This window comes from Elephas maximus, chromosome 4, assembly GCF_024166365.1.
Source record: "Elephas maximus indicus isolate mEleMax1 chromosome 4, mEleMax1 primary haplotype, whole genome shotgun sequence".
Lineage (NCBI taxonomy): Eukaryota > Metazoa > Chordata > Mammalia > Proboscidea > Elephantidae > Elephas > Elephas maximus.
In genome coordinates, this window is record NC_064822.1 from 34,839,760 (window position 1) to 34,867,518 (window position 27,759).

Here is a 27,759-nt window from a genome sequence, read left to right on the forward strand (position 1 = left end):
GAAGTCCTTTTAAGACAGATGGTATTAAAATTCTTCTTACATCAAAAAATGGCATTAAAAAACTTAAAAGCTGCCTCTATGCAGAAAATGAAAATATTAAGAGAAATCGGTCTAAGAGAAAAAAATAACTGAACAACCATTGTTTATCCTTGAAAGAACAAAACCAAAACCAAAACCAAAACCCACTGCCGTGGAGTTGATTCCGACTCATAGCGACCCTATAGGACAGACTAGAACTGCCTCCGTAGAGTCTCCAAGGAGTGCCAGGCGGATTTGAACTGCTGCCCTCTTGGTTAGCAGCCGTAACACTTAACCACTAAGGCACCAGGGTTTCCCTGAAAGAACAAAACATCACATTTAATTCCAGTTTTAATTTATTCACTGTTTTATTCATAGTTTCTATCAATAAACATTTAATTAGTACCTACTATGTGTCAGACATTGTGGTAAGTGTTGGTTTGCTAAGAAATTATACAATTTACAGTTAAAAGATCTGATATAATCAGCTATAAATGTCATATGTTACCATTCTTCCTTGGAATCTTATGCTTACCATCTTAAAAAGAGAAGAAGATTTCTAAAAACTGTATTTTATTATCTATAGTTATGAAAACTTGAACGCTAAAAAAAATTATATCCTTCCTGATAATCACATACTTTTATTCCTCAGGCATTTCTAATGAGCTCTGGAGCATTTTCAAATGACAATTGGTCCCTCTATTGTCAGCTTATCTATTGTTTTCTTGGTTTTTCCGTGGACCTGTGAGCACAGTAATGAGTGGTTTAAAGGCTGTTGCATTTGGTGAATATTTTTTAGGAAGTTATCTCTTCTGAAGAGTCAAACACCACAACATTGTTATGTGACGTGTTCTTCAGTGCAGCCTTCCTAAGAAGCTAAGAAATCAATAGTTTTCCCTTTTCATGAAAGGCTGAAGCTATGAACTTTTTTTTTTTTTTAAGACAGAAATAATACCACAGATTTGCTGGATGGCATTACTCTTAACCTGTGTGCTAGCAACAGAATGTTTGCTTATTTGTTATACCCAACCTATAATAAGCCCTAGGTGAGTCTTACCCAGGCAGACTGAAGCACTTCAAAACTGTTGACTCATTTAATTCTCCCAACAGGAGGGTAGGGGCTGTTTTGAAGCTCTTAACAGTATCTCTATTTTGAAGATTAGAAAACTGAGAGGTTAAGTAATTTGCGCAAGGTCACATGACTAGTAAGTGGCAGGGTCGGGATTTGAACTGGGTACTGTTAACCCCATTTTTTTTTTTTTTTTTAATGGAATGAATCCCATAATCAGGAATCTTTTAAAAACTAACAATTTGTGTTCCATTTGGTTTCCTGGTATTCTCAGCCTTTAGCTTGATTTTCTCGCACTCCCGATCAGGGCCAAGTGTTTGTAATTGCTTCTCTTAAAAGCAGGCAAGAACTTTTCCCTCAGCTCCTGTGGCGTTTAATTGCAAAACAATATAGTGTTAGCACATACGCATATACACTGAAAATAAGCGATGACCTTTTATTAACCAAGAAGGGCTTGATTCCAGCCTAAAATGATCAGCCGTCCTCCAAGAACAGATACTAAAAAGTGAAAGGGTTGGGAAATAGTGACAGAAGGCTCTTCTCATCCAGGGTCGAAGGGCTTCACGCAGGCATGCTGGGGACACTTTCTCTCGGAAGAGGACAGTGGGAGCGGGCGCAGCACATGCCTCGGCTCAGCGGGTACGTGAGTCTCCGGGTTCCCCGTGCGTCTCCCGACGCCAGGGCCAGAGCGAGTCGCTGCGTGCGGCCCTGACCGCCTCCGCCCTGGGACTGACTGGGCGCTGCGCAAGGCGGAGGTGCGCCACTGCCGGCGATCTCCCCGGCTGGAGGAGGAGGGCTGGCGCACCCCTCCCCGTGCTCTCCGTGACCTTTGGGTACCAGGAACGTCAGTCTGGGAGTTGGGGGTGCACCCGGCTAGGGAAAAAGAGGAAGGAGGAAGGGCAGGGAGTGGGCGGATTCGAACGCTCCGCTTTCTCCGGTCCTCCTATACCCCCGCTTGGTTGCCCGCCTGCGGCCGCCCACCTGGTTGCCCCAGGCTGCGGCTTGAGGTTCGCTCCACAGGCCGCACAGTGGTAGCCCGCGGCTGTTGCGACGCTCTCCGGGTCTCTACCCTCCCCCTTCCCCCGCTTCGCCCTCCCTCCCCGGTGCCCGACGTGCTCGTTCACTGCAACTTTGGTCGGGGCGCGCCGGTGGGTTTGGCCTGCGCGGCGGCGGCGGCGAGGCGGGGGAGCAAGTGAGCGCGAGGGGCGGGAGCGAGAGCTGCGTGAGTCACCGGTACCTGGAGTGCGAGCGACGCAGAGCGAGCGGCGCGGAGCCCGAGCCGGAGCCGGAGAACGCGGCCAGCCCCCAGGCGCCAGGCCCCGCCGCCCTCCCTGCTCTCCCAGCCCGGCGCTGCCCGCTCGACCAAGGCCCGGCGCCGGCTCCCGACCCCAGCGCCCGGCCACCCGCATCCCTCCCGCCTGCCAGGAGGCGGTGCGGGGCCCGCCGGGGGATGTCACAGCGGCTCCTCGGAGCCCCCAGCCGCAGCCGTCGTCCCCGCAGCCGCCGCAGCAGCCACCACCCCCGCCGCCTCGCCTCCGCCCCCGGGAACCGCGAAAATGAACCCCCAGTGCGCCCGCTGCGGAAAAGTCGTGTATCCCACGGAGAAAGTCAACTGCCTGGATAAGGTGAGCGAGGGGCCTGCCGTGCGCCGGGCTGCACCTGCTCCGAGAAGTTTTGGCTTCTGGGTTGGAAAGAGATGAGTGTGCCTGTGTGTGGCTTGGTACAGGGGGAGGTACGCAAAGGAAAATGCCCGCGGGATGTCACAGACAGCGACTTGCGAGTGTAGGGTTGAAATCAGGAAAGGCTTTTGTCAGGGTGGGGGCGGCGAGGGTGCGGGCTGCGCTGGCGGCCGCAGAGCTGCTGCGGAGAGCGCACCGCGGCGCGCAGCAGGGGGCCGGGAGAGCCCTGGGACCCCGGTTGCCGAGGCCAGGCGCTCGCGAGCCGCGCCCCCTGCCTCCACCACCCTCCGCCCAGCCCCACCCCCACTCCTACTCCTCCCTGCCCCCGCACCCCCCATCCCTCTGGTCTCCCCCGCATCTCCACCTCACCCCACCCCAGCGCGGGACTGTGGCGCCTCCCATGACGGTGGAGAGGCAAATAGTAATTAATATGTGATGGGGCGGCCGTTGCCGCATTACTAAGAATAATGCCCGCCCGGAGGTTGACCCACGGGTGTCTAACCCACCCGACTGAGGAATTCCAGAGGAAGTGGCTTTAGTCCAGTCCCTCCGGCCCAGCTCACAGCCCTTCCCAGGCGTGGATGGAGTTGAGCAGCCTGGGAGAGATCGGGGAGCTACCCTGAGTGACTGACAATTGAAACTAGCTGGAGGCTTTCCTCTTGAAATTTGCGTTTGGTGATACAAATGCCTCATTAGAGCAAGCCGTTATCCCGACAATCATCTGGGACAGAGTCAGCGTTTCCGGCAATTTAGTGAAAGCTGGACAGGCCTGGGCGGGAGGAGGAGGGGGGAGGCCAAGGGTACTTACATAGTCCAGCTCCTGCTGCTTCGTAGGCTGCCTGACTTTATGGTGGACACATATATTTATCGAGTCTTACAAACACTGCGTTTAGGCATTTTGAACTTGATTCCTTCTTGTTTTGAACACACTCTGTGGTTTCCAGTTCTCCATTTACCGAGCTCATATTCCTTCCTATATGCTTATAGGAATTAAGTCCAATAAGGCAGAGTCTTGGTAGTTCTTCCATTGTGAGTCTGCGCGTTGTTGTGGGTATTAATTTTAAACTCAATTTTAATAGCTGCCTGTTTTATTTACTTGTGGAAAAATAGGTAAACACATCCACTGTTAACCTATTGAGCCTTGGTGGTGCAGTGGTTAAGCACTTGGCTGCTAGCCAAAAGGTGGGCAGTTGGAATTCACCATCCCCTCCTTGGCAACCCTATGAGCCAGTTCTACTCTGTCCTGTAGGGTCTCTATGAGTTGCAATTGACTCTAAGGCAATGGGTTTTTTGGTTTCGATTAACCTACAATCATTTTGTTGTAGTATTTTCAAATACTGCGATTGTGGTAAACTAAAAATGCCAGCTTTCTGTACCTATCCTGAAAGGAACTGGCATTGTATTAAAATTTTAAATATTTATTTTCTTTCAGTATTGGCATAAAGGATGTTTCCATTGTGAGGTCTGCAAGATGGCTCTGAACATGAACAATTACAAAGGCTATGAAAAGAAGCCCTATTGTAATGCGTAAGTATTGTCATCGCCGGCATGCCAGGTGTGGCACAGTATCAGCATAAAAGTGAATGCTTCTCCCTGGTCTGAAGAATTGATTCACTGTGTCACCCAGGTGTGGCAGTGACCAACTAACTACTTGTTTATGCCACATACTCTGGGGCCCTATACTTTGTTGAAGGTCATTGCATTTGTCTTTCCAATGCATAGGGTTATTTGCATGTCTTTCAATCAGAAGGTTGCTTTTTCAGGTTCATTTTTAGTGTTACAGAGTTAGAGACATTTGTTAGAAGCTGCAGAACTTATACACTGAGAACATGTGGGCTCTGAAATGCATGGCAGGTAGATTCAATTTCCATTTAATTGTGTGATGTTGCTAAACTGCAATTTTATATCTGAGCCTGGTTACTAAGGAAAGGAGTGTTGCTCACTTGGTCTCAGATGAGATCACTCCACAGATCCTGGAGCATAAACAGGGAACCAAAGAACTGAGACCTGGGTATTTCAGCTGGTTGGTAGTAGGCTTGTGGATGGGGGTTAAAGGTGGTAAACTTTCTTTGGCAGCCTTCTTTGTAGGCATGTGTCTAGCCTGTTTTTGAGAGAATAGCAACTAGCTAACATTTATATAGTATTTGCCAGGTACCAGGCCCTGTTCTAAGTGCTTTTTGTGTATTGATTCATTTAATTGTCACAACTCTGTGAATTGGGGGAGCTCTGGTGGTGCAACATTTAAGCACTCTGTTGCTTACTAAAAGGTTGGCAGTTCCAACCTACCCAGCAGCCCTGCAGGAGAAAGGCCTTGCGATCTGCTTCTGTAAAGATTACAGCCAAGAAAACCCTATGGGGCAGTGCTACACAGTCACATGGGGTCGCTAGGAATCGAAATCAACTCAGTGGCACCTAACAACAACAATATCTTCAGTCCCTGAGTGATGCAAACGATTAAGCACTCTACTACAAACTGAAAGGTTCGAACCCACCCAGAGGCACCTCAGAAGAAGGACCTGGCAATCTGCTTCCGAAAAGTCACAGCCTTGAAAACCCTATGGAGTAGTTCTACTCTGCACACGTGAGGCCGCCATGTGTCAGAATCAACTCATTGGCAACTGGTTTTATTATTATCCCTGTTTGACAGAGCTGAAGAAGTTGAGGCATTGAGAGAATAAGCCTCAGGAAGGGGTTACTCCTTGATGCTGCAAGTGATTAAAAATTGGCCAGTGCTTCCAAATGGCGGTTAAAGATTGGCCAGTGTTTCCAGATGGCTACATTGCTGCCCTGGGGCTTGTGTCTCTTCACTCCTGTGAGCGTCTCCACACCCCAGACTATTTTCTACTGTGGACTCTTGGCCCTGATTCTTGGGTCTTTTTCTTCTTAGTCCTGTTGCGGCCTGGAGGCAGCAGAGGGGGCTCCGTGGACCCCAGGCCTTTGGCTGGAATACTGCTGGAGATTTATTCTCTCTGGAGATTTGGAAGCAGTTTCATTCAGATCTGGAGATAGAGGGCCCGTGGCTAAATTCATGCTTCTTCATGCACTGAGAGTGAATTATGATAGACAGTAGATTTTTTTTGGTAAACAAATACATATAATGTGCTGATACCTCTCTGGTAAGAACTTTTTTTCCTGTTTTTTAAACCTCATTGTGTTTCCTTCAGGTCAAGCTTTATGCATTGTAGGTAGACCAGAAACTTTGCAGGAAATCAGAAAATGAGGGTGCTGGACAGAATTTAGGACTCTCGTGGATAAGTCAAGTCCACAGGTATTTCACAAACTTGCTGAATTTTTCAGCCCGCTTATGTCTTACTGGGATAACATGAAGCAAAAATGAGAAGATGTCAGTGTCATGGTTTCTTGCTTTCCTTCAAGAGAGGTGTAAATGACTGGTTAAAGATCAAAAGGCAGGCGGCAGCAGTGAGAAGGGACAGGGCCGGAATGGCCCATAAACAGGATAATCGTTCTTTGGTTAATGGAAAGTGAACCATTCTTCCTGTAACGATTTCAGCCTGTGGCCTGATTTGATCAGGCTTTATGGGCCGCGTAGGATTCTTTGTAGCTCCACAGCCCGGAGTTTCACCCGAGTGATAACAATGCCTTTGGGTGCCCCTGGAAGGTCTGGAGGAATCAGGAGGGGAAAAGGAAAGACAGAGAAAGAGAAGAAAGAAGTGTAAACCAAACCCATTGCTGTCGAGTTGATTCCGTTGATAATGACTCATAGTAACCCTATAGGACAGAGTAGAACTGCCCCATAGGGTTTCCAAAGCTGTAATCTTCATGGAAACATACTGCCACATCTTTCTCCTGGTGGTTTCGAACCCCTGAGCTTTCAGTTAGCAGCTGAGCACTTAACCACTGTGTCACCAGGGCTCCTTTAGAAAGAAGTATATATGTATGGAAAGAGATGAAAGAATTGAGTGAAGGAGAAAAAGAAATGATTAAAAAAAGGTGGGAAAGATGCACCTGAAATGGAGTTGTTGATTGCATCGTGCCACTTGAAAATTCATTGCTCATTGCTTAGTTTAAGTTCAGTCCAGTTAAAGAACTGCCTGTCATAACTCATTCCCAGATTATGCAGCAAGTCGAGGATGACTCAGGAAGGGCTAATTTGCGCTCTGACTTAATAGTGAACTAGTGCCCAGAAACCCTGAGATTCCATTTGGACCCCAAAATAAAAAGATTCTGCTTGTAGCTAGGAAACATCCAGCCGTGTTGTTTCTTAGGTCCAGGCCTTGTTTTTAATACTTTAAGTACCTCTCAATTGAGTGTTTACAGATTTTTTTTCTAAAAACTTCTGTATGATCCTCTATGCGTTATAAATCATTATTATTTATTAGTTTTGAGTTGAATTTTTGGGTCAGCACCTTAGATTTTTTATTTCATATTGAACCTGATAGCTCACTTTATTGAGCAATGTGGAAACGGAAGACAGGGATCCATCCTTAGTGGGTTAATGAGTAGAGCGAGCTGATTTTTTTAAATTGTGTCATTTAGCCTTAAGTTCATGTCATAAGCTAGGTATGCTAGCTTCGGAAAGTGCAGTCCATCAGTGTTGAAGGTTGTGTCAGCCATGAGGGTTCCAGACTCAGGAGATCCCTCCTGTTCTCAAACCTGATTTTTCTAAGGGCACAGTTTGCCCTATAAACTCAAGGGTCGGCATGGATTGCCCTCTGGGGACCCTGATGCATCTGCTCTCATTCAGGTGGTGTGCGTGTCACTGAGCTCTGCACTGTGATCTTGGCAGAAGGGCTACCATGATTTCTCTGGGTCAGTAGTGGAAAACTGATTCTCTAACATAATACAGTACTGATGCTGGAAAATGAAATATTCTATGTCTATGTAAAAAAAAAAAAAAAAAATTTTTTTTTTTTTTTTTTGTGTAAAGCACTGTTTTATCTGTGCCCTGTTTGGCACAGGAGTCAATATACATGTATGCTTAAGAGAAAATGATTATTCTTCCCTTCTGCAACTTTTTATTGCAAAGATTTTCATACTTACAAAATGGCTCAAAGAATAATACAATAAACACCTTTATAGCCTCCACTGAGATTCAGACGTTGTTACCTGTTGGCCATATTTGCTTTATATTGGCCATATTTGCTTTATATCTTCCTCTAACTTTATGTGTAAATCTTTTTGTTATTTTTGGACCATTCGAAAGTCACTTTCATACGCCAAGACACTTCATCCCTAAAAACTGCAGTAGCATGCACCCACTAAGAGTAAGGGCACAGAGCCATTACCACACCCAAGAAAATGAGCAAACATTTCGTAACAACATCTAGTATCCTGTGTTCGCATTTCCCCCATTGCCATAAGAATGTCTTTTATAGCTTTTTTTTTTTTTAAATCAAGACCCAATCAAGGTTCATACTTATCATTTAGTTGTTATGAAAATGACTACATTTTGTGATTGTTGGAGATGGACATCCGTTTTTCAATTTCTGGTGTCATTTCTGTAGATTTACATAATCCCTCCTTGTTTTCAGGAAGAGGATTTAAGTAGCATTTCTGGTGAAAATAACATACACAATTAAACCAAGAACCTTTAAATAAGTATTAAGAATACGCTTTAAAAATTTGAAAGGATGAACCTAAACATTTAGAATTATTTTAAGAAAACATAAAGGCTTCTTATTTTTAATTGATACCTGAGGGCATTTTTCTAATGGAATTAAGTAGTGAGTGCTTCTTCAGTTTACAAATGTTGCCTGTTGGTATTCTCATGTGTTTAGAGAAGAAACAAGATTTCTGTTTGATTTCCTGCAAAGGAGAACATGTATAAAATAAAATTTACATAATATTTAAATTTTGATCTTTTGATAGAATGATCAAAGTATAGTACAATACACAGTAGATGTACAATTGGGCATAACACACATTTAGGTCCTAATGCAGCAGTGTGCACTATTAAAATATTTAAAAACAGCCTGGTCTCCTTGAATACGTGCCATATTTTCATAAGCAGGCAACGGGTTCTTCAGCATATTCAGGGCTTTTTTCATCATAGAACTTGCAAAGAAAAGAGGACTAGGCAATATTTTTATTGCTTAGAGGTGCTGAGAAAATAACACTAGATGATTAGACAAAAAACATAGTTCATACTTACATGCGAATTTGTATGCCAAGTTAAACTATAAACATTTTGATACCCAACAAACCACACAATGACTATAAACCCCAAGGCCATTTATCAAATAAATGATTGAATTTACTGTGGGGAAAAGTCAGGAGCCTGAGGAGCCCTGGTGGCAGTGTGGTTAAGTGCTTGGCTGCTAACGGAAAGGTTGGCGGTTTGAACCCACCAGCTGCCCGGCGGGAGAAAGATGTGGCATTCTCCTTCTGTAAGTATTTAAACAAAACAAAACAAAACAAAACAAAACTAAACCCATTGTTATCGAGTGGATTCTTAGCATAGTGACCCAATATCGACCCACAGCCTTGGAAACCTCATGGGGCAGTTCTACCCTGTCCTGTAGGGTCGCTGTGAGTTGCAATTGACTCGATGGCAATGGGCTTGATGGTTTTTTAAAAGTAAAAATTGCATTTATAATATATTTATAAAAAATACATCAGTTCTTTAAATTTTCAGAGCAACATTACTACTGAGAAATAGCAATGCCAGTGACTGGCTAGTAAATGCGCTGTCACCATACGTCAAGCTATTTTAGGTCTGGGGAGGGACCAGGTAATGATGCAGTAGTTTAACGTGACCTTGCCAACAATTTTCCCAAATCATCACCTTTGCAGAATTTTTTTTTTTGTGGGTTGAAAATTTGTACTGACATGCCCACATTTAAGAAATCTTGTATCTATATCAAATATATCTTATGGGCTAAAAGAAAACAAATACTTGTGCTAAGTATATTTAGTTATCCTTCCAAATAAAATTCCCTCCTACCAAATAATTTCACTGAACATAATTTTAGAAGACATTAAAAATAACACAGCAGGAGCTGTGTATTGTGTTTACTTTCGTTCTGCCTGTGTTAGCCTTCCTTTTCGTGAATATTTATTGATTCTCTATAGCCTGGAAGATGCTGAGCTAGGGGCAACTCATTATGAGCCACCGAGAACAGTCAGCACATTTCAGCCATCATGTCTCGAGTGTGATTATCTAGGCCAATGCTCCAAACCAAACCAAACAAAAAACCGTTGCTGTCTTTGATTCCGACTCATGGTGACCCTATGTGTAATGGAGTAGAGGGTTTTCTTGGCTGTAATCTTTACAGAAACAGATGACTAGGTCTTTTTTCCGTGGTGCCACTGGGTAGGTTTGAGCCCCCAATCTTTAGGTTAATAGCTGATAGAAAACTGCTTGCGCCACCCAGGGGCCTTAGGCCAGTGCCCCACAGTCTCTCATTTACTGTTTCTCTGTACTTCACTCCTTGTTAGTGCCTTTACCAGAACCTGCCAGTTGCTGTCCAGTTGATTTTGACTCATGGTAACCCCATGTTTGTCAGAGTAGGACTGTGCTCCATTGGGTTTTCAATGACTGATTTTTCAGAGGTAGATTACCAGGCTTTTCTTTCAAGGCACTCTGGGTAGACTCTTGCCTCCAGTCTTTTAGTTAGCAGCAAGTGCGTGAACTGTTTACGTTACCTAGGGACTCCTCTTCAACTCTGGCATCTGGAAAATAATCATACCTCAAAGAGTAAGTATGAGGATTAAATTGGTTAATACATGTAACAGTACTTAATGCATGATACGTTTGCACCACCCAGGGTCTACTGAGGGGTGATCAGAAGGCATAGAAGGAAATGAGAGTTAAACCTGAGGTTTTTCCCACCATATATTTCGCTTATCGCTTGTTGGGCCTCCCAAGTCTGGTTCTATAACAGGCCAAGGATTCGAGTTATCTCATGGGAATTTTATGAAATTCTCAGTATCAGGTTAGCTGTAATTAGTTAAAAATGTTTCATGAAAGGCAGCGTGGTATAATTGAAGTTTTGGAGCGAGACAGAACTGAATTTGAATCCTGGCTGCGTCATGTCCTACTGAGGATCTCTCTTGATCACTAAGCTGCTGTCACTGCAGCTATAAAATGGGAAGAGCAATGGTTAACTCCTAGGCTGTATGAGGATTAACGAGATAATGCGCATAAGGGGTCTAGCCCAGGTCCTGGCTCATAGCCGACCTTCAATGAATGCTGTGTGCTCTTCTTTCCTCAGTGGTACTGTTTCGAGGAGTGAAGGGGAGCAAATGCTAGATGGGAGAATAGGAAATGTACCAAATAAATGACAGGCAGTCCCACCTATTAAAAGGCTGATACTATTATTTTTCAAAGTGTGGGTTGCCACCCATTTGAGAGCAGTAATTAGAATTCAGAAAGAAAGGAAATAGAGTGAATTTGAGTAGTAAAAAGAATATGATTTTGGCAATACATTTTTTTTTTTAGTCATATGCATAAGTGTGTGTACTGGGTCATGATGTAAAAAAAATTCTTTTTTTTACTGGAAGTGGTGGTCAAAATTTTTGAGAAACCCTGGTTTACCTCTATCTTCTTAATGTCCCATACATCAGAGAATATTGAAAGTTGCTTGTAAATACAGTACTGTGCAATAAGCTCATGAATTCAAACTGTCATGGCTTTCACCCTGCTCTGTCTGTGTGGACCACACCAGATCCCATCACCTACCCCATCACTTACCCCAGTCCAACCCAACCCAGGCATCCTTCAGCTCAGCAATCAGAGCGCTGGTAACCCCGTGCTTACCTGTTGGTACGCCCACTCGATTGGGGCAGCACTGTGAGGGCAGGGAGGGGGTCCGCTTTGCTCACCCACTGCCCCTAGAGCCTGGTGCTTAGAAGGCACTCAGTACATATTGGCTGTATCAGGGACTGTGACGATAGTGCTGACATCTCAGTGTAGTCCGCCAACTGGGATGAGGCCCAGGACTGCTGCTTCTGGGGAGGTAGACTGAGGCTGGGAAGTTTAGAGGAACTGAGTTGGGATTAGCGTTTGAGGAGCTCGAATGGTGGTCTGGTGACCAGGCTTCACCAAGTCCCAATGCCAAGGGGTAAGACATCCCACCTGATGGGATAGGCTCACATTTTCCAATGCAAAATGAATGTGGTGGAGTTGACTTTCCCTGTTTAGAGGCTCGGTTTCAAAATGTGACATCTTTCTAAAAGTATTCCTTACTGATGCCAGTTTGTTTCCTTCTGGGTTTAATTATAATCTGTAAATTGGGAGAATAATTCCTACCTGACGGGAATTTTATAGAGATTAAATGGGAAAATGTTCGTAAGCCTTATTACAACAAATGACGCCAATTAGATGCCTAAACATTAGCTGCCTCCCTTGTTTATAATAATAAGTTGAAAGTTGTTTTCTCATGTATCTCTTTTAAAGACAGGAGAAAATGTCACATTGTTAAAAGTGACGTTGTTAAAAAGTGACACTTAGTTTCCATGGAAGGATAATGTGGTATGTAGGAGTTCTAGTTAGCATCCATTATAATATGCCTTGCCTAACTTTTTAGTTACACACGTCATAGAAAAGTTAACATAGACCTGACAGGGGAGAATGATAGTCTTTTTGTTATATTTGAATGATTGGGAAGTAGACACTTTCTTGAGCCACATGAAGATTCCATTGTGTATGCAAAATGATCTGATTCTCACCTTATTAAGCCATTAACAATATAAAATATATTTTAGCATATTTTGAAATCATTTTAGAACACCGTCTTTAAAAACCATGCACAGAATTCTGTCACACTTGGAAATATTTCCAAAAGGTACCTTGGATATGTGGCTTCTGTTTCTTTATGATGATATATTATGGGATGATGTCAAATTAGAAAAGGTTTTGAGGTGAAGCCCCGCAAATATCTTCTAAATCATGGTGAAATGCAAGGTTAATGTAAGATATAGATGTGTGTGCTTAAATGTGTATTGATTATGTGTCCAGTCTCCGTGTAAGAATATGTTTCGGCATGTCTTCTTCAAACATTTCCAGATGAGTGCTTTACAAAGGGTGAGTGGTCCCTGGGAATGTCAGAAGTTAAGAGATACACAGATCTGCCCACATATGACACCTTCGTGCTTGATGAGAGCTTCCAGCCCCCTCAAAGCTCAGTCTCTTGGGGGAAGGGCAAGTTGAATTTCTTTCCTTTTCCTTTGTGTTTCTGTTCTCCTATAGTTAGCATTACTTGGAGCAGTGGGATATTTATGAGCTGAGTGTCCAGAATATTTCATGTGTTTCATGCACTTAGTAAAAAAGGATTATTATTGATTCTGTCGTGCTCAGGTTGACTGTTTGAATTCAGCAAAGTTCTGCTAATGAAACAAAACAGAACAGAAAACGGCTCTGAAGGCTTCTGTGGTTGAACCTAGGTACAGTACATGAACAGAACCATGAAAACAGGAATTTATGAGAAGGGCCAAGTTTGAATGGTGGCAATTATTTACTTCAGCACTGGAAGCCCAGAATTAATTTTATTTCTAGTCAGCTGTGCATTTTTCTTACCGGATTCCGTGAGGAAGTTGCTTGGTACTTGTGTTTACTTTCCTACCAGCTCTGTGGACTCATTCTCAGTGAGTTCTAGGAGGAGCTAAGAGAAAACTAGTCAGATGTGTGTGTTCTTGAATAGCATTAGATCAATAATAACTAGACCAGTGGTCTGTTGTACCTCTCTTTCAGCCCAACAGTTCTGAGAAAGCCATTTAGACAAAAATCCGTGATTAGCTCCCCTGGTGCACAGTGTTCATCCAAGGCAGATGTGAGTGGAGCACAGAGAGCTTGGAGAGAGGATGGATGTGCCCAGCTGAGGGCCTGTAGATTTGGGAGGTGGAGGAGAGGTAGATGGCTGCCTGCTAGTATTGAATTTGGTCCTTAAATGTGACTTCATTGTCCATTAATTGGTCAAGAACGTGAATTCCACCAAATGTAAGCGATGCCAGGAGAAGTAAGAATGCTGCGGTTATTGTACACATCAGTACAGAAGTATGTAACGTATAAAAGGTTGTGTTTTTGACGATCTGTTTGTTTGGATAACCTGTACCATGTCCTTCTGGCTACTCTCTCTGCTATCCGCCCGGGCTCCTGAGCCTCACATGTCTCTGTCATCTTCCTTGCCTCCCTCCGTACATATCCATTCTCCTGCCCTTCCCCTGTGGAGCAGTTCTATTCCGTAACACATGGAATCACCGTGAGTGGGAATTGAAGGCAACAGGTTTGGTTTCAGTGGCCTTTGCCCTGGCTCAGGCTCTCTTATCAAGATTTGGCCAGTGATCTTACCATTGTCTCCCAAATGGTCTCCCTGTTCCAGTCTCTCTTTTTGAATACTTTTCCTGCCACCTCAGTTATCTTTCTAAAACATGGATCTGTTCATATTAATCCCTGGCACAAACACCTTTGGTGGTTTCCCATTGACTGTAGAAAATAATATACTCAGGGTCTTTTACAATCTGCTTTTCACTGCCCTCTTCCATTAACCCTCCTACTCTGCAGCCGCAGTGAACTGCTTTCTCTGAAGCCTTCAGCATGTTTTTTAACCAAAGCTACTCTATCCTCAACTGTAAAATGGGTATAATAATAGGCTCTACCACATAGGATTAATTGGAATATCTGATAATGAACTTATCACAGTGCTAGGCACATAGTAAGGAGTTGATAAAATATACAATTATATTTTTCATCATCGTTAAACTTACCATAGTGATTTACTCATACTGTTCTTATGCCTACCTGCCCTCCTCTTTTCAGGTGATTTTCATCTTTAAGGCACACAGATGTAACCACCTTTGTGAAGCCATTCTGAATCGCTCAGTCAGTTACTAGACTCTTCGTGCTCACATTATAGTTTTTACACTTCAGTGATATCACTTACCAAAAAACCCACTTTGTATTATAATTGTGTTTGTCTATCGATTTGAGGCAGTTTGCTGCTGAGATGCGACCACAGAAATTCTCAGCCTGGAATGGAGGTGGGTCAGGAGTTGGGGAGGTCAAGTCAGCTGCAAGAGCTTTGGTTCTTAAAGGGATTATTTCTGGCAAGTGTTTGAGACCGGTGTGCTTCATGCTACAAGATCCTTGGTTGGCACAAACAATTTATGTTTGACTACTAACCTAAAAGAGCTCGGCTGCTAACCAAAAGGTCAGCAGTTTGAATCCACCAGCAGTTGCTTGGAAACTGTGTGGGGCAGTTCTCCTCTGTCTTATAGGGTTGCTATGAGTCGGAATTGGCGGCACCATGGAAGAAAGGCCTGCAAATCTGCTCCCCTAAAGATTACAGCCAGGAAAACCCTATAGGGAAGTTCTGCTTTATAACACATGGGGTCACCATGAGTCAGAATTGGCTTGAGGCGTCAGATTTGGTTTTGGGTTTTTGTGCTTCACTCTGTCCTTACCAAACGTGCTATTTAGACTGTTGACACAGTGTTGCTTGTTTTGAACTGTTGCCCCAGTGTTGCTCTTTCACATCATGAACCTTCCTGTCCCATTATGACAAGAATGATGATCTAAAATCCACCATCTTTGTTTAATCTGTCAGTAGATGTTGGGTGGGACATATAAAAAATTTGCTGCCAATCAGGAGGTAGGTGGGAGGACCTATTCATGCAAGGACCCTCGATATAACTCTCTAGATTGAGTTTCTATAAATAAGCAAGTTTTTCTTATTAGTAAGTTACATTTTCAAGGGTAAGAATGGTCCTAGTTGGCTTTGTGTACTCCAGTACCTACCATGTAAATATTCTCCTTGATAGAGCAGACTGTACAGCTAACTCTGTAGTGGGCAGTGGTGAGCCCCTTTGGCTCTCTGAGTGATACAGCTCAGCCTCACTCTAGGCGTCCCCAGCCAAGAGAGCCGACTCAATGAGAAGGAGGAGAGAGACCTTTCTTTCCATAAGGATTCATATGGCGACCCTACCTGGAGCTGGCCAGGCTTAGACTGATAATGCACATGAACAATAGCTAACACTTCCTCTGTTCAGGTGAAATATTAAATTTTATAACTGCATTACTGGTCACTTGACATTAAACTAAACAAAGGATGACAAGAATGATGTCGTTCATAAAGGTACTTCATAAAATCACTTTGTTACAATTACGGTTTTCAACGTCCTCTAAGTGAATCCTATGCTTTAGACATCAGGGCATATATACATTCATTTGCATATGCATATATATTTTTTCCCCTAGAAATATGTATTTATTTCTCAAAACTAAGTTTAGTTGGGGATTAATGTGTCAGTTCCTGATTATGAAAGGTCTTTACATTCTGTTGTGGAAACATTTTCTCATGTGACTTTCTTCAGTGCTTTGTTATTTCTCCTAGATTTTCAGAGCTTCAGAACCAGCTTGGTAGAATCTCTCTCTCTCTGTTTTTGTTTAAAGTCTTTTATGTTTCCAGTGACGTAGTCCTCTGAATTTCTTAACATTAAGTGAAATTCTATTTAAGAAGTTCTAGATGCTTAAGGCACATAATAATTAAGGGTTATTCCTGTCGAGAATAGAAACACCATATTAAAATTCTTCCTTGGAGGCTGCTAAAGAAGGAAAATCCTGTTTAAAGGGTTTGCCTCTGTGCTCTTTTTTTTTTTTTTAAATGGTAGTTACGTAACATCAGGTTTCATTGGCTGGGAGTTAGGAAGCTGGTTTATTTGTGTGTCTCTTGTGTCATGTACTTGAGGGGCTGAGTGGTCAGTAAAAGTACCTATAATTTGTGCACTGGGGCTGCTGCCCAGGAAGTGTCATGCATAATGGCAATTTGACAGATGTTGAAAGACATGGATATTGGTTTTCCTTTATACAGTGATGGGTATATAACAGACACTGAATAAACATGTGTTGATTGATTTCAAGAGTGCATTCTTCTGAGTGGGGCACAGCAGTCCTTTATCTGAGAGCAAGTCTCTTAACCCTGGCATCTTTCTCTGATGGGTACTGATGGGTTGGGAGAGATTGCTCCTCAGGATTTAAAAATTAGTTCCCTAAAAGGAGAAAACAGGTGGTAACATAAAAGAAGTGCCTGAATGGAGGAAGGATCAAGTAATTTTCCAAAGAGACTACCAGGGAATGTTTACGACTTCACCTGCCTGTATCAGGGCAGAGACACTAAAGGAGATAAATGAGATCCATAAGTATTGCCGACATGTGGTAGGGTTAGGCTAATGACTAAATTGTGGCTGTGGAAGGACTTGCTGTGCTAAAAAAGGAACATATTTGATAGGTGGTTCCGTGTATAGAAAGAAACTTGAAAGGGAAAAAATGATGGTGAGCATGTGAGGGAGAATGAAACGAAGAAGAAACAGAAATGGCACCGCTGCAGGGCACTGTGTGTCATTCATGCAGGTGGGTGAGATAGGTGGAGCTTTGTCAACATATTCACACTTTGGCACTGAAGCAAGATACAATGGTAGAGGGAGGTTAACAAGACAGCTGCTATAAATTTCAAAGGGATTATCAGTTTTTTTTTTTACTTTGCTTTTTATTTACAGTTTCCCAGCTTTAAAGCAGGGAGAGGGAATTGTTGCTTTGGATTTAATTTGGAAAATAGGTTAGAATTAGTTGATGATGTAGTAGTTGTAAAGACTTTGGAACAAATGGTCTCTGTTATCTTGAAGTTTATGAGAGTGAAAGGAGGAATGCTGGTCACGCCACACCCCAGACTTGAGGAAAGCCTATTAATAATGTATGAGAAGAAAGGGGGCTGGTACCTATTCAAGAAGACCTCAATGTGGGGAGGAGCCATATCTGTTTTATTCTCCTCTGTATACCTGATATGGGAGCGGTGGTAGAATTCTCACCTTCCAGGGTGTCGACCCGAAATTGATTCCTAGCCACTGAACCTCATGGCAGCCACCACCTGTCTGTCACTGGAGGCTTCTGTGTTGCTATGATGTGAACCAGGTTTCAGCAGAGCTTCCAGACAAAGATGGACTAGGAAGAAATGCCTGACAATTTATTTCCAAAACTCAGCCGATGAACACTCTGTGGATCAAAATGGTTGATCCCCAGCCCATATGAGTGTGGCATAGGACTGGGCAGTGTTTCGTTCCACTGTGCATGGGGTCGCCATGAGTTGGAGCTGACTTGATGGCAGCTAGCAACAATAGCAAAGTAGGCCTGGTGACTAGCGCAGTCTTTGGCACAGAGTAGGCCTTTAATAAATATTGACTGGATAAATAAGAAAAGAAATAAAAAGAAACGTGGCTCAAGTGAGACAGAAAACTTTGAAAATAAAGTTCTGAATAATGAAGTGTTAATCATTCCAGTGAGAGAGAAAAGAGGAAATGGATCTTAAAAAAAAAAAAGGCAGCCTAGCTCTCCTGGGAGCTTTCTGAGCTGAGAGTAACACAACACAAAGTTTAAAAGATGGAAAACTGAGAATTAAAAAATGGCACAAGTAGCAAGAATAGCATCAGGAAAGCTAAAGGCCAGAGTGAGCCACAGCTTGTGAAAAATCCTAAAGACAAAGAAAAGGAGTTTTGAAAACACTTAGGTTCAGAGAAAAAAGATGAACCGTCACTTGGGGAAGATATCGTGTGATGATAAAGAATAACAAGGAAAAAAGTAGAGTTAAATTTCTATTTAGTTTTCTGCCAAGAATATATCGTTAAAACACGTCTAAAAAGAGACTAAAGTAAAAGAACCAATAGTCAGAAATCATTGAGCCACTCTTTATCAAAATAAAACAAGTTCACATCTCTAGATTCAGAGGAATGGTATTTTTTTTTTCCTCAGTTACCATTGAGTTGACTCTGACTCGTGGAGACTTTCTTCTAAGGCAACTTTAGGTGGACTTGAACCACTAACCTTTTGCTTAGCAGCCAAGCGTGCTAACCCTTTGCAGTACCCAGGACTGTAGATGTGGTCCTGGAACTGAAAACATGAAACCATGGTCTTTAATCAGGAGAGATGATAGGGTGGGGAGTTAGGAGAATGGACTCTGGTGCTCAACTGTCTGGGTTCAAATCCTGATTCTATCGGTTACTAACTCTTGAGACTTTGGGCAAGTTATTTTACTTCCTGTGCCTCAGTTACTGTATCTGTAAAATGGTGGTGTTGTATCAGTTACCACATCTGTAAAATGGGAATCCTGTGGCTCAGTTGATGATATGAATAATACTACCTCTTCTGGTTACTGTAAGAAATAAAATAATCCATGTAAAGAGTTGAAAAATAGAATAGGCACACCATGTTAACTATAATTATTATTGCCTATTTGAGAAATTATGTGCAAAGAGAGCTTTGATGATATTTGGGCATGGGAAAAATTCTGTTTTAGAAAGGAGAAAGATTGTAGAAATTACAAACTGATATTAGTTTGACATTAGTTTTTGGCAAAACTCTTATAGATAATTAAAAAGATTTGTGAAGATTTAAAAAATAAGTCCAAAGAAAAGATCAAGCAAAGCAAAATGGGCCATGTAATTTGCTGGTATAGAAGAAGGGAAATATACACAAAGTAAACTTAATTTTTTTTAAGTGTTCAATGCTGTCGAGTTTTATAATGGATGTTTATGGTGATTCCTTCCCCCCCGCCCCCCCCATGAACAGCTTTAGTCTGCTTCAGAATTACAAGTTGGCTGGTGTATGTTTCTTCATTTGTGGTCTTCACAAGACTTCACTCTTATTTTCAAGGTGTAAACCAGTTGCCATTGAATTGATTCCAATTCATGGTAACCCCATGTGTGTCAGAGTAGAACTGTGCTCCATTGGGTTTTCAGTGGCTCAGTTTTTAGAAGTAGATCACCAGGTCTGTCTTCTGAGGCACCTCTGGGTGGACTCAAGCCTCCAACCTTTTGGTTATCAGCCAGACGTGTTAGCCGTTTGCACCTTGAAAGGGATTGCTTTCAAGGTATAATAACCTTCTTTTCTTCTGCCCAGGATTTTTACTCTGGACATTATGTTCATTGTAAGCTTCTGAAACAATTATGACATTGTTCTCTGATGGATTGATTCTTATCATAGGAGAATGGTATTAAAATATTTATAGGAAAATGAATTTCAGTTTCAAATGAAAAAAGCAAGAAGAAATATGGTTTAAAATTTCATAGAAAATGACAGTTCTTACTACTTTATTTTACAAAGGGGGGAAAAAAATCTGATGGTGCCCTTGGCTCCAGTTCAATTTAAATATTCTAGTGTGAGAATTTATAGTTTTCCTACACTTGAGTATCTGTATTTCAACTTAAAAAATTATCAGTTTTATCATGAAACCTTCCCAGATACCTTCACTTTCTTAAAACTTCTTTTATTTTATTAAGTAATTATGAATTTTATCTGTGCTTCAAGAGTTAAAGTAGATGTATTTTTGTAACACTGGCAGATCTTGTATAAATACTGGGCTCCTAAGAGGAATGTATACATGAATGCTTTGTAGTGTATTCTGTGATAAGACCGGTGTTGGTGGTGGTTTGTTTTCAGTAGACAGGCTCCTTGTTTAGCCTAGTCTCCCAGGCGAGCTTCATTACCTGATAGAAATCTTATCCACCAATTGAGTTGCTGTGTATTTTTGAAAAACAGCATTCCTGCTCCACCCTTGCCCCCTGATTTTGAAAACAAAACCCTAATATACTCCTCCCTTTTCCTCCTCATAATCAGATTTTAACTTTCAGTGCATCCTGTAAACACTGTTGACTTGCCTATCTTGAATTAATTTTTGGTAATTCTTCGCATCCGCACGTGGCTGTTTCTTGGTGCTTACAAACACACCGAGAAAATGCCAGATGGAAAAGTCTTCGGGTCTTTAACAAAGGGCAGATCTTCCACGGGTGGTCCCCGGGTTACGAATGAGATCCATCCCTAACGGTGCCTTTAAGTCTTTAAGCGGAATTTTTAGGTCAGTCAGGACAGGTGCATACGGTTCTGACTCAGTCTTACTTTAGCACAAGAAAAGGCTGGAAGCCTCTTGAATGATTTAAAAGCTGCGCCTGCAGCAAGTGAAGGTGATTGTGAGGAAGAATTTGTTGTGAGTGGAACTCTGTCCCATAGGGTTGCTATGAGTCAGAATCACTCCATGGCAATGGGTTTGGGTTTGGTTTAGGGTTTGGTTCAGTCGTTTTCAAAGTGAGTGCCGATTTATATAACATTAAAGGGCAAGTACGAGTTGTCCTGTCCGTAAATCAGGCTTTTGTAACCCAGGGGCTGCCTGTACTCCCAAATCAAATAACAACAACAAAATAAAACAAATTGTCATTGAGTCGATTGTGACTGTGGCGACCCTGGATATTTTAGAGTAGCGCGGTGCTCCATAGAGTTTTCAGTGGCTATTATTTTTTGGAAGTAGATTGCCAAGCCTTTTTTCCAGGGTACCTCTGGGTGGATTCGAACCATCAACCTTTTGTTTAGGAACCAAATACTTAACCATTTGTGCCACTTCCAAATTATACCAAAGTAATTCCCATTTCCCCTGAACTAAAGGAATACCTCTAAACTTTCTTTTCCTTATAGTTTTTACTGGTCTTTTCCATTTTTTCCCCGACTTGACTGCCCAGAAATACAGCATTTGTGGTATGATGGACATTTTTAATTCTTATGAAAACTTTTGTTCCAAAATAGGATTTCTGGGCCTCGCCTGAGACTATAGCACAGTGTTACCCATAGGGCTTTTGAGAGGCAGTTAAGGAAGGTGGGCTGGGGCCTGAGGCTTCAGTCCCTTGGCCGACTCCACCTCCCACAGCCTCTCTCTTCATCGTGCGGTGAGGGTTACTCTCTGTAGAGGGATGGTGGGGAGGAAAAGAGAAAATGAATGTTTATAGAGAAAGTGACACCGCCCTCAATAAACGGGAGCATTACCGACTATCTGCTCTGCCGAGGTGTTCCCCTTTTTCAGGCCATTTTCTTCTTTCTAGAACAGAGCAGTGTTTCACCTCTGTAGCTGTTACAGACTTTTTTCCAAATGTGGCAGTTGTTTTGAGCCTTAGCAGTGCAGTGATTACCTGGGCTTTAAGTGTGAATTTTAAATTTGAAGTGTTAAATTTTTGTAGTTACAGTACTCAAGAATTTTAAAATATTTGTGTATATTTTTCAAGGAGGCATCCATGGTTTAGTGGTAGAATTCTTACTTTCCATGCAGGAGACCTGGTTCGATTCCTGGTAAAGTAACCTCGTGCACAGCCAGCACCTATTTGTTAGTGGAGGTTGAAGCGTCGCCATGATACTAAATAGGTTTCAGTGGAGCTTCCAGACTAAGACTAGGAACAAAGGCCTGGTGATCTACTTCCAAAAATCAGCCACTGAAAGCTTTATGGATCACATTGGTCTGATCCACAGGCAATCATGGGGATGGCACAGGACTGGGCAGCATTTTGTTTCGTTGTGCGTGGGTCACCGCGAGTTGGGGCAGACTTGACTGGAGCTAATAACAACAACAACAGTATTTTTCAAACCGGAATGCCTTTTCAAATCAATTTAGACTTTGTGTAAGTGTTTTAAGAGGGAACTTATTTTTTTTTTTGTATGTAAGGCTAAACTTCAGTTTCTTTTTTAAAAAATGATTCATGGAGAGTATATTAAAGGAAGATTTAATTTTGTGATGTTAATTGAGGAAAAGGCACATACATTGTCTCTGTAACATTCTGAATGATGTAGAAAGTTGTGCCACTTTTATAGTGTTTCATATTGTGGGTTTCCAAACACACAGTTGCTGGTAAGACCCAGCATGCAGAAGGCATGGAGGGAAGTTAAATGTTATAGAGCGTTTCTGTTGTGAAGGCGTACTTTCTAAATTTGAGTTGTGTTTGGTCTAAAGAATATTTATTCTTTGTATGGTACTAATAATATAAGGAGTTCTGTTCTAAACTGGAAAATTGTTCTCTTTATGATTAAGTCCACTTTTGGTAAACAGCCTCTCAAAACACTGAAGATGAAACATATTTCTGTAGAACATATGTCATGTATATGCTTATTGTAAACTAGAGCTATTCTGTTTTGTTTATGTAGCTTTAGTACATTTTCCACAATTTAAAAATATAATGACATATTCCATTGGGCAAGTCTGCTGCAAAAGACATCTTTAAAGTGCTAAAAAGCAAAGATGTTGCTTTGATGACTAAAGTATACCTGACCCAAGCCCTGGTCTCTCCAGTCGCCTCATATGCATGCTAAAGCTGGAGAATGACAAAGGAAGACAGAAGAAGAATTGATGCCTTTGAATTATGGTGTCGGCAAAGGATATCAACTATACTGTCGACTGCCAGAAGAGTAAACCAATCAGTCTTAGATGAAATAACAGCCAGAATGCTCATTAGAAGTGAGGACGGCGAGACTTCAGCTTACTTACTTCGGACATGTCATCAGAAACGACTAAACATTAGAAAAGGATTTCATGTTTGGTAAAGCAGAGGGTCAGTGAAATGAGGGAAACTGTCAATGAAATGGATTGATGCAATGGCTACAACAGTGGACTCAAACATACCACCTACCATGAGGATGGCACAGGACTAGGCAGTGTTCCGCTCTGTTACACACAAGGTCGCCACGAGTGGGAGCTGACTTGATGGCAGCTAACAACAACAGATGTAAATGCAGTCCATCTTTTAAGACGTAAAGATTTACCTGTAATTTTTATTTTAAGAAGTTAAACTATTTGTAGTACATTAGCTTTTGTAACCTTGCCGTATAGTGTAGTTGTTAATAGCATAGACTTTGAAGTCTGACTTACTTAGATTTGTTCTCTGGACTCACTTGGAAAGTCACTTCACCTCTCCAGCCTCAGTTTCCTTATCTGTAAAGTGAGGATAATTGTAGTACCTACCACGTAGGAGTTGTTGAGAGCTTTACATGAGAAGATGTGTGTAAGGTACCTGGCCCGTAAATATTAGCTTTCACCATTATCATTGCGCGTTTATGAGCTATGAGGAACATGGTATGGAAGAAACAATTTGGGACTAGCAGATTGGAGATTGGGATTTTAGTCCAGAGAAAAACCACAAAAATTGAAAATGAGGTTGAGACTAAGACTGAGACTTTGGTTCTATGTATGTAAGGTGGTGTTACTTTTCTGCTTGTTTATTCTATTTATTCATATTACTACAAAAAAGGGCATTGATGCAGAGTTTATTTTTTCCAAAGTTACTTTTCACTTTAGAACAGTAAATAGGGGATGATTTGTGGTCATTGGATTCCTGGAGTAGAGCTTGATGCGTCTATACCTCCTCTCTCCAAACAGTTAGCTAGATGACGTTCTGCGGTCGTGGACCGAGTTCAGAGGGAGTTTGTGCATGGAACCAAGTATAATGTTACGTAATCTACAGTTGAGCAGGCTAGTTAAAAATTAGGCTGAAATTATACGCTCTTCATTTTTTCTTTTTGGCCTTTTTTTTTTTTTTTGCTCTGGATTGATGTTGGATATTTGTCAATGGTGGCTACTCGTGTCCTTGTAGCCTGTAACATGAAGAGTGGCCCAGTGGCCTGGTATGGCATTGGGAAATGTCATGGCATTAGAAATGACGTGGAATTGGAAATGATGGATGGGTTTTAAACATTACGCTGGACACCGCCGGTGAGGTCCGAACTGTTAGATCAGTTCATAACCAGGAGCTTGGTTTTGTTGTCAGAGGGATGGCCACATAGATGCGCCTGAGAAAGAACCCACCTTGGCTGTACTCTGCTGAAGCCACAGGCACCTCGGAAGCTGACTGCCGTGGTGCGGCTTGACTCTGCCTGCTTCCCTGTCAAGCCCAGCAGGACTCCTCCTCTGTCCCATTTTTCTCATGGTAGGAATTCAGTCACTCCTTCACTTATTTATTCAATGGAGGGAATTCATTCATTCACTAAATTAACATTGATTGAGTACCCACTGTGAATCAGGCACTGCCCTAAGTACTGGGACTACTGCAGTGAGCAAAGCAGATGAAAATCCCTTCCCTCGTGGAGCTTCCATTTTAGTGAGACGAAGCAATCAAAACACAAAACAAATAGATAATATATTTTATTAATATATCTTATCAATATAGTATTACCATATATTTTAATATATAATATATATCAATATACTATACTGTTCCTGTTGTCATCGAGTTGATTCTGACTTGTGAGGGATCCTGAGCCATTACAAGAACTGTAACTCTGAGTGAGGGGGGAGCAGCTGGGGGCGTTGAGCAGAGGCATGACAGGCTGTGTGATTTAGGTTTTTAATAGGATCACTCTGACGGCTATGACAACGAAGTTCTGATTGACCAAAAAATGGCTTTTTATGTGTGTGTGTATGCCAAAGGGACAGCCCGTGTTTGGTGTATTGATACGACCTCAGGTGTAAGCAAGAGTAAATTTTCTCATAGAAATGAACTCCAGAGTTGTCATGAGGCTATCCTTGAGGGAGTTTTATCCCCTGGAAGTTGCTAGGACGTTGGGATTGAGGAAAGGGGCTTCCAGTCACCATCAGTGACTAAGTTTTGACTTTTGACTTATTCAGGGTGGATTTCTTTTGTGTGTAAAAATATATCTTTTATTTCTTGGCTGCAACTTAGACCTAGATTGCTTTATAGGAAACTTTGAAAAATCCCATAGAATGACAAAGCCCTGATTATTTCCCGAAAGACGACCTCAGTTCCTTTCCTTGCCCTTTCCGCTCCACTCCTCCCATCTTCCCCTTTCCCGCCCTTCAGTATGATCCGTGGGTGAGGGGATTGTCCTCACAGATCATATATCTTTGAGCGGTGGTCATAAATTTTCCTTGGCTTGGCTGAGGAAACACTCCCGTCACCTCTTTTGAACATAAAGCACCACCTTGGTGTGAATGAGTTTTGACAACAGAACCTTGTTCTGCAGCCAGCCCTGAGAGGTTGGCACAGTTTCACTTCCTATTAATTTTCTTGTATGATTAAGACACTTAGGAAAACATTTGAAGAAAGTTTTCATTTTGTGGGCTACAGTACTAAATAAATGCCATGTGGTTGTTTGCCAGTCTCTCGACTTTGGTTATGACTTTTGTACAGAAGGTGTACAAACATGTTACTGCGTAGGTTAATTAACAGCACGTAAGGCCTCTGCCATTTGAACTTCTGAAACTTGGAAATTGATTTACACAGATGATTGTTCTGAAGTTCTCACGTCTCATTTTTATCTTTGCCAAACATCCCTACCAGTTTCCTTTCTTGGCAGTACAAATGTTTGAATACATGTTGTGTGCTCTTACAGCACTGCTAACTTTTTATTTTATTTTTTTCACATACTGCATTGTGCAGGCCTGGGGATGGAGCTAACTGTGTAGACTTGTGGTCCATCCTTTCAGTTTCAATTGGTTTTTAAAATATTAGCAGGAAGGCAAAATTATTTTATGTCGAAGTGACTTTTTGGGACGCGGCAAATTAAATTTTATTGTAGCAGCTGTTCTGAGCAGAATTTGTCAGAAGGTTGATGGGAAGTGAATGCTTACAATACTCTGGTATAAACCCCTTATCCTAAAAAAGATGCAGGCTGCAAATAACCCAGTAAAAATAAGCTAGGATATTTAAATATAGAAAAATATTTCTGTGAGTATGTTTTAAAACCTAGGCTCTGTTATTTCACATTTCAGTACGAATCTTTCAAAACAATTATTGTTCTGATTTTGTAATGAGAGTATTTAGTTTAGAACTCAATAATGAGATGCTAAAGGAGAAACATAAGTTAGTATTGAGGCTTCCTAATTGTGAGTATACTGGGTCAAGAATTTGAGAAGGCCTTTGTGCATGTCAACCCTCTTCCTGTGATATGTCCCCCACCCCATAACTTTGTCTCATTCATTACTTTTTGTCCTTTAGCTCTCAACTTGATCTTTCTCAGGGATGCCTCTCCTGACTTGGGTAGTTTTCGCCATTTAAAATAGAATTCTTCTTGTATAGTTTTTCTTAGCACTTCTCTTAGCAGTAGTGTCATATTTGAGTAATTCTTTGTGTTATGGGTTCCACAAAAGAAAGTGTTTTATTATTATTTAGGTTTATTATTTTCACTGCCAAAAAACAATGCCTGGCACCTTGATAAATATTTATGCTTGATAAATAATTTGTTTAATGAAGGAATTTGTGAATGAATTGAGTTTGGATGGCTAAAGGAAAGCTGGTAAAATATTTAGGTCTTCTGCCTCAAATTCATATGCCTGCAGACAGGGGCAGGCAGCCAAAGTAGACTGGTGAAGCAACCTGAGATGTGCGGGGCAGCCAGATAGAGTGTCCTGGACAAGTGGTCATCTAGTGAACACTCTCTTGCCTCCTTCCAACCAGTTGCCATTGAGTTGATTCTGACTCATGGCAACCCCACGTGTGTCAAAGTGGCACTGGGCCCTATAGGGTTTGCAGTGGCTGATTGTTCAGAAGTATATTACGAGGCCTTTCTTTTGAGGCACCTCTAGGTGGACTCAAACCTCCAACCTCTTAGTTATCAGCCAAGTGTGTTAACCATTTGTACCACCCAGGGACCTTGCCTCCTTCAGGAGAGGCAAACTCTTCTCACCGTAGGGGTGTAGGTTTGGACTATGGAAAATCTCAAGGATTCTAGGCAGCTGAGTTAGGGTGGGGTGGGTTTGTGTGGTAGAGAAGACTAGGAAGAAAGTTGTAGCAGAACAGGGTGTGCCATAGTTGGTGTTTAAACAGAGGAGAAAGATCATCAAGTTATGAAGTGTTAGGAAGAAAATCTTGGCAACTGTGGGCTGGATGTCCTCAAATAGACTGGGAGACTGATAGGTTATGAGGCCAAAGTAATAGTCCACCCCAGAGCTGTAAGAAGCAGGGCACCAAGAGAAGTTGGCAGTAGAACCAGTAATTTAATACCCAGCAGTATTTTTGCAAATACGAAGATAAGCATGTATATGCAAAAGAGACCTATTTCAGAAAATGTTACTACTCTTCCTCTAAGTCTTTCTAGAATCAACAGAAATGGTGACTAAAAGAGGAAATCGTGTGATGAAGTCAGACTGCAGTGGGTTGGAGATTGAGTAGGATGTGAGAAAGGGAAGCCAGTGAATGGAGACTCTTCTTTCCAGCAGTTTTTCAAAAACAAGGAAGAAAAGAGACTGCAAGAGAGGCAAGGTCAGAGGAAACTACCAGAAAGATACA

At 42.1% G+C, this 27,759-nt stretch overlaps 2 protein-coding genes across 3 annotated transcripts in view; one reads left to right on the top strand and one right to left on the bottom strand.

Moving 5' to 3' along the window:
• Positions 1 to 1,553: 1,553 nt before the first annotated feature.
• LOC126074840 (uncharacterized) lies at positions 1,554 to 2,496 on the bottom strand. Its single transcript, XM_049881628.1, has 3 exons — positions 2,200 to 2,496; positions 2,069 to 2,152; positions 1,554 to 1,960 (listed from the first exon to the last, which is right to left on the bottom strand). The coding sequence occupies exons 1-3, from the start codon at positions 2,494 to 2,496 to the stop codon at positions 1,649 to 1,651; spliced, it is 693 nt and encodes a 230-aa protein (XP_049737585.1). The 3' UTR covers positions 1,554 to 1,648.
• A 51-nt stretch (positions 2,497 to 2,547) lies between these two features.
• The window catches only part of NEBL (nebulette), a 430,048-nt gene continuing 404,836 nt past the window's right edge, over positions 2,548 to 27,759 (top strand). For both annotated transcript variants that reach the window (XM_049881883.1, XM_049881880.1), the window contains exons 1-2: positions 2,548 to 2,712; positions 4,199 to 4,293. In XM_049881883.1, coding sequence (XP_049737840.1) covers positions 2,644 to 2,712; positions 4,199 to 4,293 — 164 coding nt within the window. In that variant the 5' untranslated portion in view covers positions 2,548 to 2,643. The remainder of the gene's footprint in view (positions 2,713 to 4,198; positions 4,294 to 27,759) is intronic.